The following is a 20,622-nucleotide window of genomic DNA, read 5'->3' on the forward strand; positions in this document are numbered from 1 at the left end:
AGGCCGCCAGGCCTGGCCCGACTATATGAAAATGTGATCGATCCTCACTAAATATGTGCCCATCCCCACTCATATGCCCAAATCTCTGAAATTATTAGAACAACACAATATATTTTGGTCCTCTTTACACGTCGCCGTTACTTGACGGGTTGCACGGATGCGTGCGCGCTCCATGGCCGCAGCGCTGCAGCGGGGCGCTTTTTTTTTTTTCCCCCTCGAGATGCACCTGTCTGGCCCCATCCCATGAAATATCCAGGGGATAAATAAATAAATACATAAACGAATAAATAAACAAATGTATACATAAATAAAAAGAGCTATAAAGTGCTGTTCAGTGTGTGATTGACGTTTCGCTCCCTCTCCCTATTGGTCAATGCTGTGGAACCAAACGGACGACGACGTTGGTATGTCACATTATGCGTCAAGACGAGCAAAAATTCTACTTTCGTCGTGATGGTCGTGAACCGTCCGGGACAACAGGCGACCAGTCGTTGAACGTGTCACATTACACGGGCGACGCTACGTCAAGACAACCCAAAATCCTTTACGACATGCCCCGTTTGTCCGCGACACGTCGGTCGGGCTGAAATCGGGCTGTTTTCGTGTAGTCTGACATCGGCATAAGTTCTAATCGACTGTCTATAAATGTAGTTTATTTGACAGTTTGAAATTTGTATTTAAATTTAACGTAGTTGTCATTTGTCAATAAGAGGAAGAGCCTGTTTGCGAGCGTGCCATGACGAGAACAAGGTAGTTAGTTTGTTCATACAGGCAGGTGTCCCTAATCAAGTAGCGGGTGAGTTTGTTTCTTTATTGAACATATAAACATATAAACATACACAAGTAGCAGATAACAAAATTTAAAAGAAAGAAGAAAATTAAGCAGTCACTAGTGACGGTTTACATGTTGAAAGTGAGTAAGAAGAAGTTGAAAACTTATCTAGTCCTATCCCTTATTCTTTGTATATTTTGACTTAATTCATTATTAATACAATTTAAGTTAATACATTTCAATAAAAGAAAAATGTGTAATCCTGCTCGTGTATACAAACACACACGTACATTTGCCAATAGCGTATGTACATGAAATTCACAATAATAATTCCTCATACTCACATATACAGTTTTCATTACACTCATACGGCTACATCGGGAAAAAAGACATTTCTGCAATTTTACTAGCTCATGTCTGATTTAAATAATGCTCTTGAACTTTGCTTTTAAATATATATATTTTTTAAATTCAGCAATTGACTTGCATCTTTTCAGTTCAGTACCAAAATTATACTACAAATTTACACCTCTTACAGAAACACAGCTCTGCTTAATATTTGTTCTCTTCAAAAACGGATAAAAAAAATGTCTTGGTGTTTGATGTGACATCATTCTGACTGTAATTTACCTGGCAATGTCATTTTTAGTGATGTGACGTTCACGAACGAACCGAATCTTTTGAACGGCTCGTCATTGTGAACAATGGGAACCGGGTCTTCGAGGGGAGCCGCCTTCTCTTCTCCCCACTTGCGGAGGAAGCGTTTTGAACTCTGAATAAATGCAAAAGAAAAAAAAATAAATAAATAAAAAAATTCTCACTGCGCATGCACAATGGCGCAAGTTAGGAAAAAATGTTAAATATATTATTTGTTGATGGTTACAGCATCTTAAGCTTTTTAAGCTGTTTCTCAACTCAACTTTATTTATAAAGCGCTTTAAAAACAGGCATTGCTGTATACAAAGTGAAACAGAAACAGAAATTGGTTGTGAACTAAAGAATATAGTAACAAAAACAAGCACAAAGCAAACATTTTGAAGTGAGCATACAAGGTTTTTTTTTAATAAGTTGGCGAGTGAATAAATAAAGAAATAAATACATAGACAAATAAATAGAATAAACATCAAATTCATACACACCACAAAACACCAAAAACAATCTACCAGCCACTTAAACACTTAAAGAATAGTGATGTATTACGAATCCCAATATACGATTTTTGAGTAAAACATGCCTTTTTCAAAAAAATGCTTAAAAAAAAAATGTAAAAGAGCCAGTCTTTTGAACGGCTCTTTTACGTGAACGGCTCCCGAATAATCGGTTCCTCTGAAAGAGCCAAAAGTCCCATCACTAGTCATTTTGGCCCAGTGTAGGCATTTTCTATTTAAATGGTTAATAATAAACAATAAACACATGGTTTACAGATATTTTTGTCTGCTAACGTCAGATTATAATTTTAGCTATGGCAAGTACGTGTCCTCAACACGTTATTAATGGAAGCCTGGCAAGTGTTAACTGTTTAAATGGGTCATATACACAAGATTAAGCCCTTTTAAGTGGTTAACAGCTAATTTTGTTAGCAAAATGGTTCTTAACCTGGGTTCTATCGAACTTCGGGGGTTCGCTGAGTCCGCCTTACATCAGATCACATAAGATCTACCGTGATTGCTTTTGACGGCAGGCGCCATCGCCAACTGATCAGATAACAGGAAAATATACATTCTATTACTGCTACACCAATCCCCGCCCCCCAGGATGAGATTTTCTTTCTTCACGAATCTTCTGTGCGGGCTTCTAGTCATTCAGAGCACTCATTTAAAGATCAGGGTTCACCATTCCGTATCATCCATTCCACATGTCAATCAACAGTCGTAAATCTGTTCAGTCGGCTCCTGGCGTCGAAACAGAAGCGACTTTCAAAGGCAGGTCCAAGCCGTATCACAAGATCTGGTATTATTTACCCACAAAGTGAGATATTATTGTTGCAACTGGGCAGGGAAAGTGAATCTCAGGTGTTAAACCACCTGTCTCTGCTGGAGTCAAACCCTCTTTGGACACAGAGATCCTCTGATCATGAATGTTCTTTACTGAAACCGTAAAAGAATATCCATTTAGCCTACTCATCTGTGAGTGCAATTCGCTTTCTTTCAACATAGGAATCCTTGCAAAATTGCCTCATAAGGGAAGATCCAGAATGAGTCCAAGGGTGTCTTGTACTTAGGCCCCAACCAAGGCGGGAATATTGTCGTTCCGGCTCAGTTATGATTTGTATACAAGCTTGGTTCCCCCCATTTCCATCTATGTGCTTTAAAGAACAACTTTGACCAATACCAGCATGGGAAGACATGAGTTTGAGAGAGACGAAGAAAGGCATAATGTATACATGGCGTCAGCGCAGTCGAAAGGGGCCAGAGCATCATCCGTCCTGGATCACATAAACGTCCGATGGTTGGCAAAGTGTGCTTTCAACACAAATCGAGAGCTAAATGGGACAACGGACAGGCGGGTGGGCCACGCTAAAATAAACCTTCAAGTTGGACTGTCTGCCCTCAAGTGGCTACGACCTTCCAGATGGTGGGCGGGGGGGTTGGGCGGTTGGTGGGGTAGCCTCACCACTTGCTCCACTGACGGCCAATTAAGTAGCAGCAGCGCCCCCAGACATGAAAAGTTAGTAGGGGACAGCGCTTGCGATCCAATGAAGCTCGACGAATGACTGACTTTCACCTCAGGTTAAGGGTTAAGTCGTATCCCTTACCCGACCTTGGCATTAGATACAGATGCGTGAAGTTGCTTCCCATGTGTCCCCGCTGGGAGGCGACAGGTCGGAGACTTCACCACATAGCGGAACCACTCAATCTCTCAACCCCCAAACGCTCCTCCACAAATTGGTCCGTCCCTGAGGTTTACTTGCCAGCTTGCCTTCTGTGAAACATCCACTAGACCGCTGTCTTGTGACCCCCCCCCTCCCTCAGATTCCCAGAAGTTCATTCTCCAGCCCGCATTCTGTGAAATATCTCCCAGACACACTCCACAAAGGAGTCCGTCGCCGAGGTTCATCTGCCAGGTGGCCTTGGGTGAAACCTCCCCCAGACCCAAACCCCGCTGACAACTACTCAGCCTTGGGATTTGCAGTTCCCTGCTCAAATATGTCCGCATTGTCCGGACTGGTACCGTGGTCCATTCACCAGCTTGTTTTCTGTAAAGCAACTCCCAGACCAGAAGCTGACTTGCAAAAGCGTAGGAGATGCCAAAGACTTCCTTGTCTCAAATATCAGAAGCTCCAGTTCCCTCCTCTAATTTCTCCGATCTGGTTGTCAGTTCTGTTAAATACCATCCACAAATGAGTCTGTCTCTGAGGTTCACCTGCCAGGTTGCATTTGGTCAAACAGGCACCAGAGGTTTTTACATGAGTCATGCGAGAAGGAGTGCTAATTGTCTCTATTTGTAGGTGTCCTCTGGATCTCTGGACTCAAGCGCGGGTTTTGGGAGTCCCTGATCTCGATTAGAAAAATAAGACGATTCCTAGGTAACTCCTGGTTCAGATCGGAACATTTCCTGGTCACCTGTTAATAAAGTCAAATATTCATACAATGTTAAGATGTGTTATGTCATCTGAAGTTCCAGACCAGCGACCAGACTTCGATCACCGTTTTATCATGCATCTTTTTTTTTTCTTTGTCATGTTTTGTAATGATTGTCTGTTTTATGTCTCAACGTGGACAAAAAAATAATAAAAAATCTCCTGCTTGCATATTGAACATGATCTGACTTTTGCACAGTGATCCCACTTATCTCCATCTCGTCCCGGCCATCGTCAGTCATTTTGTCAACGCTCAATTAACTCGATGACTTGACTCGCCTGCAGACCTCTAAAGAATTAAGTCGGGATTACTTGGGCTTCTTCTGTTCAATAATGAATATGAGTAAATGAGCGGGCGGTGTAGAAGCCAGCATGTTTAATGAACTCAACAAGGTGGTCTCCACCCCTCACACCCCCCTGGAATGAATGGAGACAATTAGATGAGGGGCACTCTGCATTATGCTCAAGTATTCCCGTTGGAGTCTCTATCGAATGGGCTCGCCTTCTCCGAGGGACATCTTTTGTCAAAGGTCCAGCTGTTGAAATTAGGAGTAAGTATGGAAGCACAAAAAGTTTTGTTTGAATTTAAAAACATGCTGCCTTGGCGAGTAATTGATTTGTTGAAACACAGCCGACCAAAGTGGGATTTTGCCCCCAATTTCTGTTAGAATGAATGATGACACAGCATGGCTGCTCAATGAAAGTCAAATTGCTCTGAAAATAGACGACCGTGTTTGAATATGACGTGCCTTGATTAGATTCTCTCGACATATGTTATGGGGCCGGCGGTGCTGGAATGCAAATGAAATGTAAATGTGCGCACGCACAAAACAAAACATCAAATGTGCGTTGATGATTCGGCTAACACAATCAGTGGCGGTTTGCGTTTGATGGTATGCAAAATGAGAGCCAGATGCTGCTTAGGCCTGCCATACGATTTCCTACACAGGCTGGGGGATGACAGCAATTCTGTAGCGGTGACTAGAAAATCCATAAAACAAGCATCCGTCAAAGCACGTAGAAAGATCCCACCTGTGAGCTTCACATGACAGTCAATTATTTATTTTTGAGGCATTATTCTTGCGCATCTGCAAAGCCACTCGAGACTGACTACATTGACATCTGTTCCATCGTAAAACAAAACCAAAAAAAAAAAAAAAAAAAAAGCCACTGTAGACGCTGTGCTCGTATATTTTTGATTACTTGCCCTGGTAAAGTTTTGTCCTCTCGACGGACGTATCAAAGCAATGTCTTAAGTGAGTGGAGCGCAGTTTATGAAAGTACACGGCTGAAATTACAACATAAGTGTTTGACCGACAAACGTTCGCAGACTTCAGTTGCACTGCATGCTTTCGAAAACACGTATGCCACCGTTAAAATAAACATTTGACTGTTTGGAGTTCCGCCAGCACCAAACTTAAGCTTTTATTTATTTATTTATTTTTTACACTTGAGAAAATTGATATTTGGAATTTGTTGATTGATTTTGAAATACCTATGCTGTTACCTAGAACAATCAATGGTTGCTTAAAAAAAATGCAATGCGTGTATGTGTACGTTTATTAATATTGTGATCAACTTTACTTTGACTCTTGAAATTTAAATTGATGGGATGGAAGCTAATTGGAATCGAGGATCATATTTCAGGTGGCTTGGAAAGACGTCCTGCGTGAAGCCTTCGATTGCTCCGGGAAAAGCAGACACTGTTGTCGCGCTAAATTGAGGGATGGGAATGTCAATGCTTGTGTGGAACTTAATGACTTGAGTGACGGGACCAGATATTTGACGGAATGGCTTGTGCTTGTGCATACATACTATTACTTACCTTTTTGGAAAATGACCTCCAAATATAGAATATTTGCCTCATTATAGATAATACTTACCTCGATTTTGAGAATAATTCCCTCCATCTGTGCAACACAATTCCCTCCATCTGTGCAACACTTATCTCTCGGTAGAATGTTCAAGGGGCTGTCTGCCGGTTTCACTCAGGAAAATACACTTTTTAAATACAGGATTTAAAAAAACAAACTACTTCTCAATTTATAGATATGGGCTTTTCATAACGTGTGGGGGGGATTTTGTCCTAAAACCTCACCCCCCAGCCTGTATTTTGCCATTTTGTGTTTGTTTTCTAAACAGCGGGCCGACAGTGTTTACACCCTTCCAGCCAATCGCAGAGGGGGGGGCAGCGGCGTGTCGCAAACAGGGCCAGGCGAACGTATCAGCTGCGTGACGTCACTCCCGCGGCAATTTGAAAGCACGCACGGATTATTTGTTTTTTTTTCACTCACTCACTCACAGAAGCTTACATATGTGAATGAGTGAGTGAAAAAAAAAAAATCCGTGCGTGCTTTTCGCCCGACCTCATTTACCTGAATTTAAAAAATACTTGCCTCGATCCAGAGAATACTTGAGGCCTTCAATACGTTTGACACAGTTTGTCACACAGTATAAATGTGTAATGTTTGGAAAATAATTGCTTTTCTTTGTTTGGTCCGCGGGCTGCTGCTGTCTTTGTTCAAAGCAGAGCTGATCGGATTGGATCAGCTCTCGTTGCGGTCATCTCTTTTGTTTTGCCTTGGAAACAGCTGGAAAGAGGCTTGATATGAACATTCCACATCAATGAGGAATGTCAGCCAGTGGAACCCAAACAACGAGCATACTGGAGGACAGGATTGATCGAAACCGATAACATTCACACCCAATCAGTCCATACCCGAAGGGATGAAGATCCTTGAGATAAAATAGACTGATGGTGTTAATGTCCACCTGCTTGTTGGACTCTGCTACATTTCCAAATCCAATTTAAGTCCTTTTGGTTCCCAGCATCCCAGAGGTCTGATTCAGACGCTTTGAGAGTTCCAAAACAAGCCACCGCCTTATCGCCACCTATTATTCGCAACGTGTGTTTTTCCCCAGAGTCCCAAATATGCGACTACAAGTACAAATATGTTGGTTTACTATCTGGGTGAGGATTGTTACTCAAAAGCTGAATCTGTTCTGAAAGAGCTGCAGCAAATGAGAGTGAGAAAAAGAATGCCTTCACTGCATCCTGTTGAGGCAGCCACGCATCCGATTTTTAGTATCAGTGGTGGAACGAATTCCAATCGGAATGTGAAGTTGTTTGACGCACATTAAGCTCGACCGTTTCGCTTCTGATACAGCAGTATACTGGGAATGTAGTGTGAAAGTGGTGTAACGAATTTGAAGTGAGAAGACAAAATGTTTCGACTGCAGCCCATCGAGGCAGCCAACAGTTGAGTTTACAGTATCTCTTTTACACTTTTAAAATGATTTTCTTAACTGAGGTAGTATCGCATCAAATTATACAACTGGGCAACCTGCATCGGCTTTGCGAAGGCGCACAATTCCATATGAAAAAGGCTTGAGAAAAAAATCTATCAGATCATCTCAAGAAAAATGTTTCAGGCGCAGCCCGTTTAAGCGGTCGGCAGTTAATAATGATATGTTATGGAAGCATTTCATTGGCTGAATGTAGTCCCGCTGTAAAACATTTGCTGTCTTGTTAATGTCGGGGTGGGGGGACTTGATGTGAGAGGGACGAGGAAGGGGAGATGGGGGGTTGTCGTAACAGGACACCCGCCCCTCGCTGCCTCTTCCCACTCTTCTCCCTCTCCTCGCCGCTCAGTCAACACCGCTCACTAGGCGAATCACTTTCTTGCTTCGAGTCCCAGGATCTGCTAACGTATTTTTTTTCTTCCCAAAAATATACCATTCGGGTTCTCTACCTTCACCTGGAGTTGGAGTAGGGGGGGGGGGGGGAGACGCTTCTGAAAGGTGAGTGTGTCACACCGGGATCTTTCCAGAATCGGGATCAGGTGAGAGGCATCATCAGGTGTCTCACGCATTTCCCACACTTTTCCTCTGCATCTTATCAACTTTACTTCAACTCAAGGGAGTTTATTTAACAGCAGCCGAAATGTTCCAAATATTTGGGTGTGGTGTACCAACACACGGGACAGATTGAGAAACCTTTTTTTAACTCTGTCGTCCACTCAGCTATTTTTATGATTCCGGGATGTTTGGGGAAAAGCAGACAGAGAGTCGTGAATATCTTATGAAGTTTTTGAGGGTGCTGTTTGGAATGCTTGATAAGCACACGTACAGTAGTCCAACGTTCACTGCTTAATTCTCAGGAATTGTGCAACAAGATTATGGAATGCCTGGATTTGGACACTTTGGATGTCATGAGGTGAGGATCGGCGGCGGTCCGGGTCAGGTTCAGTCGGCGTTGGGGGAATGAAGCGTTCGCACGCATGTCGAGATGTCAGGGAGATGACTTAAGAAGCTGCAGGAACTTCAACGGCCAGCGATTCTCCACGAGGGTTGAGCAGATGTTTCCGAGGATGGGAATGCCATTGTTAGCGGTTGGACAACTGGGAACGATGATCGTATTGGAAATTATTTTTGGAGGCCAGGGTGAGACTATTAGCATTGCGGGAACCATATTTGGTCACTTAAGTTTGGTTTATTTGCAGGAGATGGGCATGGAATGTCTCTGAATAGGATTTCTCGTAAAATGGTTCGTAATGATAACGATGCATTGACTGACTTTGAAACACAAGGCCAATCCTGGGGAAAAAAAACGCAGCTCAGCAATGACACGAGTTAACACACACACACACAAAAAAAGGCAAATAGCAGATGAGCTGTTTGGAAAATGGATGGGTAGATGGAAGGTTCCAAAAAAATTAGTGAAAAGGTGAATTTGTGAAATGCCAAAGTCAAACTGTAAATATGTAAAGGTCTGTTTGTTTTATTAGTATGAGCAAACTTCAATTCCATCTGTTTTATTTAATCAGAATCTAATTAAAAAAACAACAACAACTAACAAAAATAATTTCAAGCATCAATCAAGTGTTATCTTCGTTTTATCTGGATTTGGATTTTTTTAATTCAGTTTTTTAATCATGTTTTTCCACACTGATCTCATCCAACTGGTCTTGCTTGGAGCAAACTCCCTAAAGATTTTATTGATATACGCGTGTCTGTACCAATGCTTTTTAAAAAAAATAATAATAATATTTTTTTTTTTTTTTTATTTAGTCATTTTTTTAGCGCACAAAGTGCACTCAAAGTTTGATCACCTTGTTGAAGCATCGCGATCATCAATGTTTCAGCGTGTATGCATAAACCATGAGAGCAGAGATCCGCCTGCTTGTAAAAAGTTTTTTTTTTTTTTTTCTGGCCGTAAGAAGCTTTGAGTTTGCTTGAGCAACACCGGCGCTACGCTCTGCTACCTGCCGCTCATCAATAATTGAGTTGTAGACCAAGAACCAGGATTGACCTCATTCATTTTTAAGGGAGACGCTTGTGCAAAGAAACAGAACGGAAGACTGATGAGTTCATGGCAACATATGTCAACATTTCACATTTCCTTTGACATTAACATTTAGGAAGACCTCCTCGTTTGACTTAAGATGACTACAAGGGGCTTTCTTTGTTTTATGTGCACTTTGATTGAAGGGAAGATTACGAGTTTTTTTTTTTTAAAATCTCTAAATACACATTATTGTTGTTTTTTGAGTAGACAATATAAACATGGGGAAGAGGGCTTTGCAAAATTTGGTTAAAAAAATTAAAATAAACACACTTTTATTTATTTTTTATGAAGTGTTTATAGTATAATTCAGTTAAAGTGTAGGAAAATTACATAAAAAAGTGAAGAACAATGAAATGATGAAATTAATTTTTTTAAACTAAACTACTTTTGTAAAATTAGTTTTTTAAATGAATTAAAGTTTAAAAATAAACTTAAACAACTAACAAGTTTAACATTTTCTGTTAAGTCTGTATAGTGCAATTAAATTAGTATAGGAATAAAATTACATGAAAGTTAAAAAATGAAATTATTGAAATGTTTTGTATTTTTAATTAATAAAAAAAACTTTGCAGTTAATTTAATACAAACTGCATATTTTCAATTAACTTATTTTAAACACTATTAAATAAGTAAATAAAATTGTGTATCGCTTCAGTAAAACCATTTTTTGTATTCTGAAAAAATACTCTCAACCACCGCTAAAACCAAGTGATGTACATCAAAATAACAAAATAGTTAGAAAATAATGACACTGAACTCAACCAAAAACAACCTAATGAAATAAAATATGATTACATCTGTATAAATAAGGAAAATACAAGTTTGCTTTTTTTTTTTTTTTTTTTTTGCCTTGGTGTTGGGTCCTCTCCTGTCATCCTGTTTGTTTTGTAGTTGTAACGCCATTGTTTTGTCTCCCGTTTTAGGCGTTGCTGTCCAGTCCGGGTCAGTCATGAGTTGGTCAGCCGCATGGGTCAAGCGGCGGGCGTGGCCGTCCATGCCGCCCCTTCTTCTCCTTCTTGTGAACCTATTCTCCGAGGGCGTCGGCGGCCTTCCTCAGCTGCTGCCTCGAGTCTTCCTCTCGTTTGACGGTAAGCGCATGATATCAAAGATGAATGTGTTTGCGTTGCCATGTCTTTTCCGCCGCTGGCCTTCATTAGTGGAGTACACAGCTGGTGGATTCATTAATAGCAAGTGTACACAGCCACCAGGGGCTTTCATGCAAACGGGCTGTTGTTGATTTTTCTTGCTTTCTTAATCTGTTTCATATCACACAATTCAGACTCCCAAAGTCCAGTTTTGAGCGCTTGCCGAGAGTTCAGTCTTGCGGGAAACCTGCTCCTAGTTAAATTTTAATTCTCTCTGCTCGCCGTGCTTTTGTTTTATTTAATTTCCCACGTGGAATTGCAGTGTGAATATTTAAATTGAGGGCATATGTGGGTCATTTTAAGTCATAAAGTTAGTTTGGAAAAGTTGTTTTATATGTATGTATTTAATATATTATAGTCATAGTTAATACTTTATCCATCCATCCATCCATTTTCTTGACCGCTAATTCCTCACAAGGGTCGCGGGGGGTGCTGGCGCCTATCTCAGCTGGCTCTAGGCAGTAGGCGGGGGACACCCTTACTGGTTGCCAGCCAATCGCAGGGCACACAGAGACGAACAACCATCTACACTCACAAGCACACCTAGGGAGAAATCGGAGCGCCCAATCAACCTACCATGCATGTCTTTGGAATGTGGGAGGAGACCGGAGTACCCGGAGAAGACCCACGCAGGCACGGGGAGAACATGCAAACTACACCCAGGAAGGCCGGAGCCTGGACTCGAACCGGAGTCCTCAGAACTGGGAGGCGTACGTGCTAACCACTTCTCCACTGTGCCGCCCTTAATACTTTATTATTGAATTAAAATATTTGTATTCTTTATTTTATAATTTTATTACATAATGTAATATTTTGTTTTGGTTTTATAGTTCTACAAATATACATTTTCTTCAAATTTTTAGATATTTAACTGATTTTATAGGCCTATTTTTATTGATGTATATTTTATATATTATTTTAATTTTTTAAATACATCAAGATTTTCTTAATTATGAACATAATGTATTTATTAGTGTTGTTCCGATACCGTTTTTTGGCTCCCGATACCGATACCGATACCCAGATTTGCAGTATCGGCCGATACCGATACCATACCGATACTATTTCCTCAACATGAAAAAGCTGTCCTGCTATTGGTTCAGAGCATTCAAGGGCAAATAGGATATCTTAGATCGGCATGCAGTGAACATGTCACATACCAGTGAATGTCGTGCACCAGCAAGACACAAGATTCTGCATTCAAAATCCTATATTAGCGTTGGAATTAATGGTATCAGCATGTTACTTGTGAGTAGTCACCGATATCGATACCACTGTTTCAATGCAGTATCGGCACCTCTGCCGATACCAGTATCGGTATCGGAACAACACTAGTATTTATAGTCCTTAAATATACTTTGTAGGTATTTTTTTTTAACCTTTTTTAGTTCTTATTATTATTATTATTATTAGTAGTAGTAGTAGTAGTATTAGTATTATTATTATTATTATATGTATATAGCTGTGACACGACGTGAGGAGGTAGGACTCAGACGCAGATGTAAAGTTGGCCAACAAGGCTGCAGCTTTAATAACACGAAAACCAAAACGCCTCTTAAAGAGGGAAAAAAGGCTGAACAAAAAGAGCTCCACACGGGAGATACAAAAAAGGGCACTCAAAAACAGGGACAACAAAAGGCGCTCCACAAGGGAGGAAAACCAGGGCAAACTAAAGGCGCAAGACAAGGCAAGGCTAGACATCAAACAAGGACTGTGGTACGAGGACTGAGAGGACGCTTCCATGCACTGAGATATGTGACACTTCGGCACAGAGGGGAGGAATCAGGTGGCTTTTATGTCCAGGTTGATTGGGAACAGGTGGTGCTGATCATGGGCGTGGACCGGTAATCATTGAGCTGCAGGAAGGGTAAGTGACCTGGGGTGAGAGTGGAGTCAGGGCTATCAAAATAAAACAGGAACATGACTGTAAAAACAAAAGCATGAACCGCCACTCTGGTGGCGGCGTGACAGTACCCCCCCCCTCAATGGCCGGCCCTTGACGGCCTTTCAGCAAGGAGTCCAAAAACAAGGGCGGGTGGAAGGGGGCACGGAGGTGGGAACACGACCCACCCCTCCGTCCCAGACAAAAAGGCAGTTCAGGAGGGCGTCCATGACGCCAGACGAGAGTCCCGTCGGGACCGTTCCGAAGACCTTTTCCTAGCGCAGGATCAGGTTTGGAAAGTACCAAGGGGATCCCGTGGATAGTTTTGACTTGGTAGACTTGGCAGACTTGGCGAGGCGTGGCAAACGTGGCAGACTTGGCGTGGCAGGCTTGGCAAACTTGACGAGGCGTGGCAGACTTGGCGTAGCAGGCTTGGCAGACTTGGCGAGGCGTGGCAGACTTGGCGTGGCAGGCTTGGCGGACTTGGCGAGTCGTGGCAGGCTTGGCGAGGCGTGGCAGGCTTGGCCGATCTGGCGTGGTGTGGTAGACTTTGGCGTGGACGGCTTAGGCGTGGACGACTTTGGCTTGAACGGCTTTGGCTTGGTCGGCTTTGGCTTGGTCGGCGTGATGCAGAGACCTGGCGTGACTTGATGCAGAGACTTGGCGTGACATGATGCAGAGACTTGGCATGGCGTAAGGTCTTCGAGCTGCGCCCGGCGAGGCTCGGGGGCTTGAGGCGGCGCCCGGCGAGGCTCGGGAGCGAGAGACTCAAGGGTGACCATGTTGACTGCGGCTGAGGATGCACTGGTCGCTGATTGGTCCAAAACGTGATCCTTACAATCATTTCCCCATTCCAGTACATTCCCGGAGTTCCAGTCGATTCGGGGGTTGTGTTGACGTAGCCAAGGATATCCCAGGACCAAAGTGGGAGACGAAGCTTGGATTACGTGGAAACGGAGATTTTCGATATGTTGTCCAATTCGTACTTCCAGGGGTTCGGTGATGTGGGTGATGCTGAAGAGCTCCTTGCCATTCAGGGCTCTGGCCTGGATGATCCGGGGAAGGGGTGCGGTGGTGGCTCGTACTTGCTTAACGAGGCCCCAGTCCATGAGGCTCTCGTCGGAACCGGAGTCGATGAGTGCTGGCATGTCAATGGTCATAGCATGGTGGCGTATCTGGGCTTGCGTGATTCTTTGTGTCTTAGCAGGTCGGGGTGACGGGAAACTCACCGGTGAACCTCTCTTCACGGTGCAAGTTCCAACCCGATGACCAAGTTCACCACAGTAGTAGCAGCGGCCTTCTTGGCGGCGACGCTGTCGCTCCTCTGTGGTTAACTGGGCCCGACCAAGCTGCATGGGTTCCTCGTCATTCCCACTGACCTCCCTCGCGGAGGATGACTGGGGAAATGCATATCGTGGAGTCTCACTTGCCAGTGGATGCTGGAGGGGTCCAGAACCGGGTATCCCTTGGAGTCCGCTGCTCTGCTTGAGCTCCCGCCTCCGATGATCAGTGCGGATGGCAAGCGAAATCAACGAGTCCAGGTCGCCGGGTAAGTCACTAGGAAGCAAGAGTTCCTGCATTGAGGTTGTAAGTCCCTTTAAAAAGTGATCATAGAGAGCTGTGTCGTTCCAGCCACTCTTGGCTGCTAGAGTTCGGAATCGGATGGCATAATCATTGACCGATTCTCTGCCTTGTCTGAGATAGCTGAGTTCTCGCGTCTTCTCTCGATCCATGTTGACTGGATCGAAAACTTGGCGGAGAGTCATGCAAAACCCGGCTGCGGTTGAGCAGGTCGGGGAGTTTCGTGCCCATTCCGCGGTGGCCCAGTCCCTGGCTCGTCCAGTCAGGTGCGAGATCATGAAGGCCACGCGGGAACGGTCTGTAGGAAAGGCCTGTGGTGAAAGTTCAAAATGAATATCGCATTCAGTCAGGAATGCCTGGCAGTGTCCTGGTACTCCTGAATAACGCTCCGGGGGAGCCAGTCTCAGACCTACTCCGGCCAATGCTGGAGTTGTGGTCGGTGGTTCAGCGGTGGTTTCCTGTCTCGTGGCGGGTAGCGTGGAGTGTTGCAGGTGGCTCATCAGCCCCTGCACCTGTCCAGCAAGTTCACCTATCCGGGTGGCCATGGCTTGCTGGACCTCCTCCAGGTGTGACAAGCGAGTGGCCTGCCTCCGCAGTGCAGCCTCCAACTTATCTGCTGAGTCCATGCTGGCCGAAGTGTACTGACACGACGTGAGGAGGTAGGACTCAGACGCAGATGTAAAGTTGGCCAACAAGGCTGCAGCTTTAATAACACGAAAACCAAAACGCCTCTTAAAGAGGGAAAAAAGGCTGAACAAAAAGAGCTCCACACGGGAGATACAAAAAAGGGCACTCAAAAACAGGGACAACAAAAGGCGCTCCACAAGGGAGGAAAACCAGGGCAAACTAAAGGCGCAAGACAAGGCAAGGCTAGACATCAAACAAGGACTGTGGTACGAGGACTGAGAGGACGCTTCCATGCACTGAGATATGTGACACTTCGGCACAGAGGGGAGGAATCAGGTGGCTTTTATGTCCAGGTTGATTGGGAACAGGTGGTGCTGATCATGGGCGTGGACCGGTAATCATTGAGCTGCAGGAAGGGTAAGTGACCTGGGGTGAGAGTGGAGTCAGGGCTATCAAAATAAAACAGGAACATGACTGTAAAAACAAAAGCATGAACCGCCACTCTGGTGGCGGCGTGACAAGCTGCTGGCAACCAGTCCAGGGTGTCCCCCGCCTACTGCCCAGAGCCAGCTGAGATAGGCACCAGCACCCCCCGCGACCCTTGTGAGGAATAAGCGGCGAAGAAGATGGATGAATGGATGTATATAGCTAGCTGGCTAGATACACAGATAGATTAAAGTGATAATCTCCACACAAATAATTCACCTAAACTTGTTTAATCTTTTCTGGAGATTACTTTCTTTTTCATTTTTTCCTCTAATTGGCTGCAGTCTCTTGTCTGTCAAGATGTTGTCTGTTGGGTTTGTGTAGAACACTCGTCAGCCATACCCCCATGAACATTTTCGTCCTTGATAGCGCAGCAAATATAATGTCACAACTTGCGGTATTCATTTTGGGAATGTTGTCAATCTGCATGTCGGCGGGATTGGCTGCCTTCAAACGTTGCCATTGAAAGGAAACGCTAGCAAGCTCTTGGGCCTGCTTATGTTAATGAGACGTCTGAACGGTAGAGCTTTGTTTAATCACATCAGCATGTGTGGTGTTGGCCTGAAAACAAAAAAAAAAAGCACACGCACAAGTGTTGCTTTTATCGGTCGATCATAATAGCGCTTTCGCGGAGAAGCTGACGCAAAGTAAACGTGCGTAGATGTCAATCATCCCGTCACATGTGCTAATGCTAAATCACTGCCTCGCCTTTGTTGCCATCCCGCACTTGATGATTTGGCTTAGCCGCGTTTATCGTGCGGCTTGAATTGTGGCTTGGCAACTCGGCAGCCAGCGGGAAGCCTCCAGTAAGCACGGCGAGGCGACAGAAGGAATCTCGGAGGCAGCAACTTCTCGGTTGGGGGGTGCCAGAGCCGCTCCGAGGGTCCCGTCGTCAAGTGAGCCGCCTCAGGTTTCAGTCGGGAGGATATTTCCGAGCGGCACGACGACTGCTTTATTGATTATTTTCCTTGCGTGACTTCTAGACTATCATAAGCAACAGCCATGCAGGGAATTTGACGACTGATCTTTACTGGCCACCCAGCAGGTGTCCCCAAAATTCCAGAAGGAAGTCATTTTCCAAGAGTTTTCACTGTTTTGCAAGATATATGAAGAATACAATCGGTTGTTGCCACATGTAGGACACTGCCAGTACTTGACAGAATTTCCTTTACAAAGATGGGTGAATCGTTTGATCAACTATAGTTGATTGTGGTTTATATGACTATAGTAATGTGTGCTGATGAGTTGTACCAGTTTCATACTGAATGAATATTATAGGAGATTGTTGTCAGTTTGACACATCCGTTCGTTACCTGCTGTCATGAGTTTCAATCAGCAAGCTCCACCTTCTCTTCTTTCTAAGCAGTCCATGCCATTCCTTGGCCTTGTGTGCGGCCACTGATGTTTCCTTCCAACAGTGCTGGAATTTGGCATTTTGGGGAAATTTCAGGCATTTGGTTAGCATTGAGTGGTGCGTGTTTATGTTTCGGATCCCTTCATCTTGTAAGTGAACTCACTGTAAGTTGCTCCCAAAACGAGGAATGATTATTTCAAAATTCCCAGTTCATTTGCTGAGTGCACGTGTGGACTGATTGATTACACTTTTTTTTTTTTTTTTTTGCCCCCCAACTCTCGACCCCGGATTTTCACTGGATGCGGTTGAGGTGCGGTGCGTCTTGACTGCGTGCTCCGGACGGGTCAATTTTTTTGTCAATCCACACCGGCTCCGCACAGCTGCGGTCCGGCAGCTCCGTCGCCGCCCACTTCCCAACGTGTCTTGCGGGACCGCGCGCGCGCGATCATGTGGCATTTCACAACGAGAGGTGGACTTCTTTTGATTTAACCTTTTCTTCTTCTTCTGCTATGAGATTCCATGCAGCATCCTTTTTTTGGTTGTCCTTGTAAAGTATATTAATAACGAGAGTCGGGTCAGTGCGGGTCCACTCTTTATTTCTGTCTTCCGCGTCCGGCTGCCGCTCAGTACGGCAAGCGAGACGGGCACAACAAGCAATCGCGAACATCAAACTCATAATACATTACAGTCCTTATAAAAAGGATGTGCCGTGTCATATATTATTTTGTGGTTTTCCGCCTGCAATATAAACCTCTCCTCGTCCATGTTCGCTGGTGTCTAAACCGTGAATGAGCACATGGCCCGGCGACGCCCACGTCACGTTTTGCTGAAAAACTTGCGAAAAAGGAGCTGGCGAGTGTTTTATTCTGAAAGGTAACCGGAAATTTATTTTGAAACTGCCTCGGTCTTCCTGTCCCGCTCGATGTGTTTTGTGCTAGCTTGCCATTTGCCGGAGGCCTACCGCTGCGGCGTCCGGCAAAAATAGAAAATAGGTCTATCCGCAGTCGACACGCAACGCACCCGCAAGCGGTGTAAACTGCACCATTCGAATGAATGGAATCTAATTGCTTGCGTCGCCGGACCGCACCGCAACCGCACCGCAACCGCATCCGGTGAAAACCCGGGGTGTCAAGCCTCCTTTGGAGGAGATTGTTGTCTCCGCGGGGATGGTTGTTAGTCGAAGAGGCAAGCTCAGGAAGGAGATGAAAAGGTCCAGGTGGGTTGCATGTGAGTGTGAGTTCCTTCAACTGATTGGTGGCAAACATCTTTGTGCTGAGTCACTCCAGCTTTTACAAGTGAAACTAAACAGTCCCCAAAATGTCATAACTTCCATTCTGGCTTGGCTGCGCTCCTCCACTCGCCCGCTCACATTTTGACTCGTCCCTGCAGAGATGCACTCAGAATGCTTTTCCCCAATTCCTTTATTAGCCAATTGAGTTTCAGTTCACAATAGTTGTCACTGAAGAAAAAAATGGCTCATAGTGTCCAAATGCAACATTAAGGGTGTATTCAGACCAGAAAAGTCCTTTAGTCCGCTTGCTTGGTCCGGACCAAAAGCGGACTTTATTTTTTTAGTTTGGTGTGGTTCATATTCAGACTGTGCTTTTTGCAAGTGGACTATATTGGGGAATCGCGTCGACCCACGTGACGATCTGTGCTCCCATTGGACAAAAATGACGAGGGCTGTACAGTTCGAAACCCGGAAATGGCGGAAAACGTGAAATTCCGCCGTGCAGCATTACTGCGCTGCATATTTGTTGTGTTATTAGATACAAGATATATGCGAGCGTCAAGGGCAGCTCATTCAACGGAGGTTCCGCAACGCTGTTTCTAATTTTGGAACGCGTTGTCGATCGCGTGTAGTAAACGGAGGAGCAATTGCGCTTCGCTTACCCCGCCCCCACCACAACATGCTGACAGCAGCATGGCTATACAGAATACGGATGATTATGAATTAATTTAGCACAATATTCACTACCGGGCAAAATTTCTCCCCCGCGATACTTGACTACGATGGCTTGTTAAGCCCAAAAAGGCGCATATGTCCAGCAGTTGGAGCGGATCAGCCGTGGTTTTTATTCAGACTGCAAAGCGAACCGCGCTGAGTGCGTTTGGAAGCGGACCGAGACCACCTCGAAAGGTCGGTCTCGGTCCGGTTGTTTAGTCCGCACCAGGATTCGTTTGTGTGTTCAGACCTGCACAAAAGGTCCGCACCAGCGTGGGAAACGAATTCTGGTCCATTTAAAGTGGACCAAACAGTGCAGGTCTGAACACACCCTCGCATTAAAGGAGCTGCAATTCTCTGGCAACTGCTGGCTTTATCCCACATGACAAAATAAATTCTGCATTTTTCATGTGGCTTGCAAAACATTCATCCATCCACAGACCTGTTGGAAAATGTCCATCTCGACATCGATACCGTCCTACATGCAACAACAATCTGTTGTATTCTTTCATATATGTTGGTGAAACTGCGGCACGGTAGTCGAGTGGTTAGCACGTCCGCTTCCCAGTTCTGAGGTCTCCGGTTCGAGTCCAGGCTCGGACCTTCCTGGGTGGAGTTTGCATGTTCTCCCCGTGCCCGCGTGTGTCTTCTCCGGTCTCCTCCCACATTCCAAAGACCTGCATAGCAGGTTAATTGGGTGCGCCGAATTGTCCCTAGGTGTGCGTGTGAGTGTGGATGGTTGTTCGTCTCTGTGTGCCCTGCGATTGGTTGGCAACCAGTCCAGGGTGTCCCCCGCCTACTGCCCAGAGCCAGCTGAGATAGGCGCCAGCACCCCCCGCGACCCTTGTGAGGAATAAGCGGTCAAGAAAATGGATGGATGGATGTTGGTGAAACTCATACGCAGACATGATTTGTCTTTGATATCTGTCAGGAATTTCTGACAGGTGCTGGATGTGTCCTGCATGGACAACAATCTCCTTTATTTTTCATCTTTCTCCGTTTTAGGAATAACGCTGCGCCCTGAACAGCGTTTCAAGTCATGAAAGTGTAAAAAACAACAACAACAAAAAAACAAAAAAACTAAAGTTAAGCGTGTACTCGCACAGTGAGTCATCTCATAAAAGTTGTCTGTAGCAACATAATATTGTCAGATTCAAATCCAATCTGAGGCAGGAGCGAGCGAGCGAGTGTCCCCGCACCTTGCGTGCGTGTGCTCAATGATTTATGCAGATGAGGCATCATCCGGTTACAGAGACGTCAGGTCCCGGGAGGTGGGCAAAGTTTAAAGGTGGAGAGGCCTCGGACGTCTTCTTGCTTCTGTTTTCCACATTGGTCGTCGACAAACGCTCAACGTCATAAAATCACTCGCGGGGAAGCGGTTGATGACGAGTGATTTCCGAGTTGGCCCAAGAAAGAGCAAGACTGTCAAAACGGACCACAGAGACGCGGAGAAAAACTGCGTGGAGATGTCTCACGCGCTGCTTCAACATCATTTATACCAACTCGAGTCATTTTATTTTATTTTTTTATTTACATGATTAATCAATCCTATTTAAGTCACCATAATTAAAAATACATATTTTTAAATATTGTTTTATTGTATCTGTAAAACATTTTTTTTATTTTTGTTTTAATTTATATTTTTTTTACATTGTTTTATTTCATATTTCTTTTTTGTTAATTGTTAAATTGTGATTTAATTGTTTTTTGTAATTTTATTTCAGGTATGAGTATTTTTAGTAATGTCTTTTTAATTTTCTTAATTTGTTCAAAGATGATTTAAAATATATTATTAATAGTCCTTATTTAAAAAATATTGAATTTATTATGTTTACATTTAAAGTTACTCAGAGAGCACACTTCCTAAACCGACCACCAATGATTCCGCTTGTCTCCTTGGAGT

General features: G+C 44.3%; 1 protein-coding gene across 2 annotated transcripts in view; it reads left to right on the top strand.

Moving 5' to 3' along the window:
- Nucleotides 1-20,622, top strand: part of sema3c (sema domain, immunoglobulin domain (Ig), short basic domain, secreted, (semaphorin) 3C) — a 108,538-nt gene that overhangs the window by 26,756 nt on the left and 61,160 nt on the right. Inside the window, exons 1-2 of one of the 2 annotated variants that reach the window (XM_077499126.1) lie at nt 8,657-8,795; nt 10,623-10,787. In XM_077499126.1, coding sequence (XP_077355252.1) covers nt 8,711-8,795; nt 10,623-10,787 — 250 coding nt within the window. In that variant the 5' untranslated portion in view covers nt 8,657-8,710. Of the gene's footprint in view, nt 1-8,656; nt 8,796-10,622; nt 10,788-20,622 lie in introns of those variants that run through there. The other variant, XM_077499127.1, reaches the window with a different exon arrangement.

The sequence above is a fragment of the Festucalex cinctus genome, chromosome 16 (assembly GCF_051991245.1).
Source record: "Festucalex cinctus isolate MCC-2025b chromosome 16, RoL_Fcin_1.0, whole genome shotgun sequence".
NCBI lineage: Eukaryota > Metazoa > Chordata > Actinopteri > Syngnathiformes > Syngnathidae > Festucalex > Festucalex cinctus.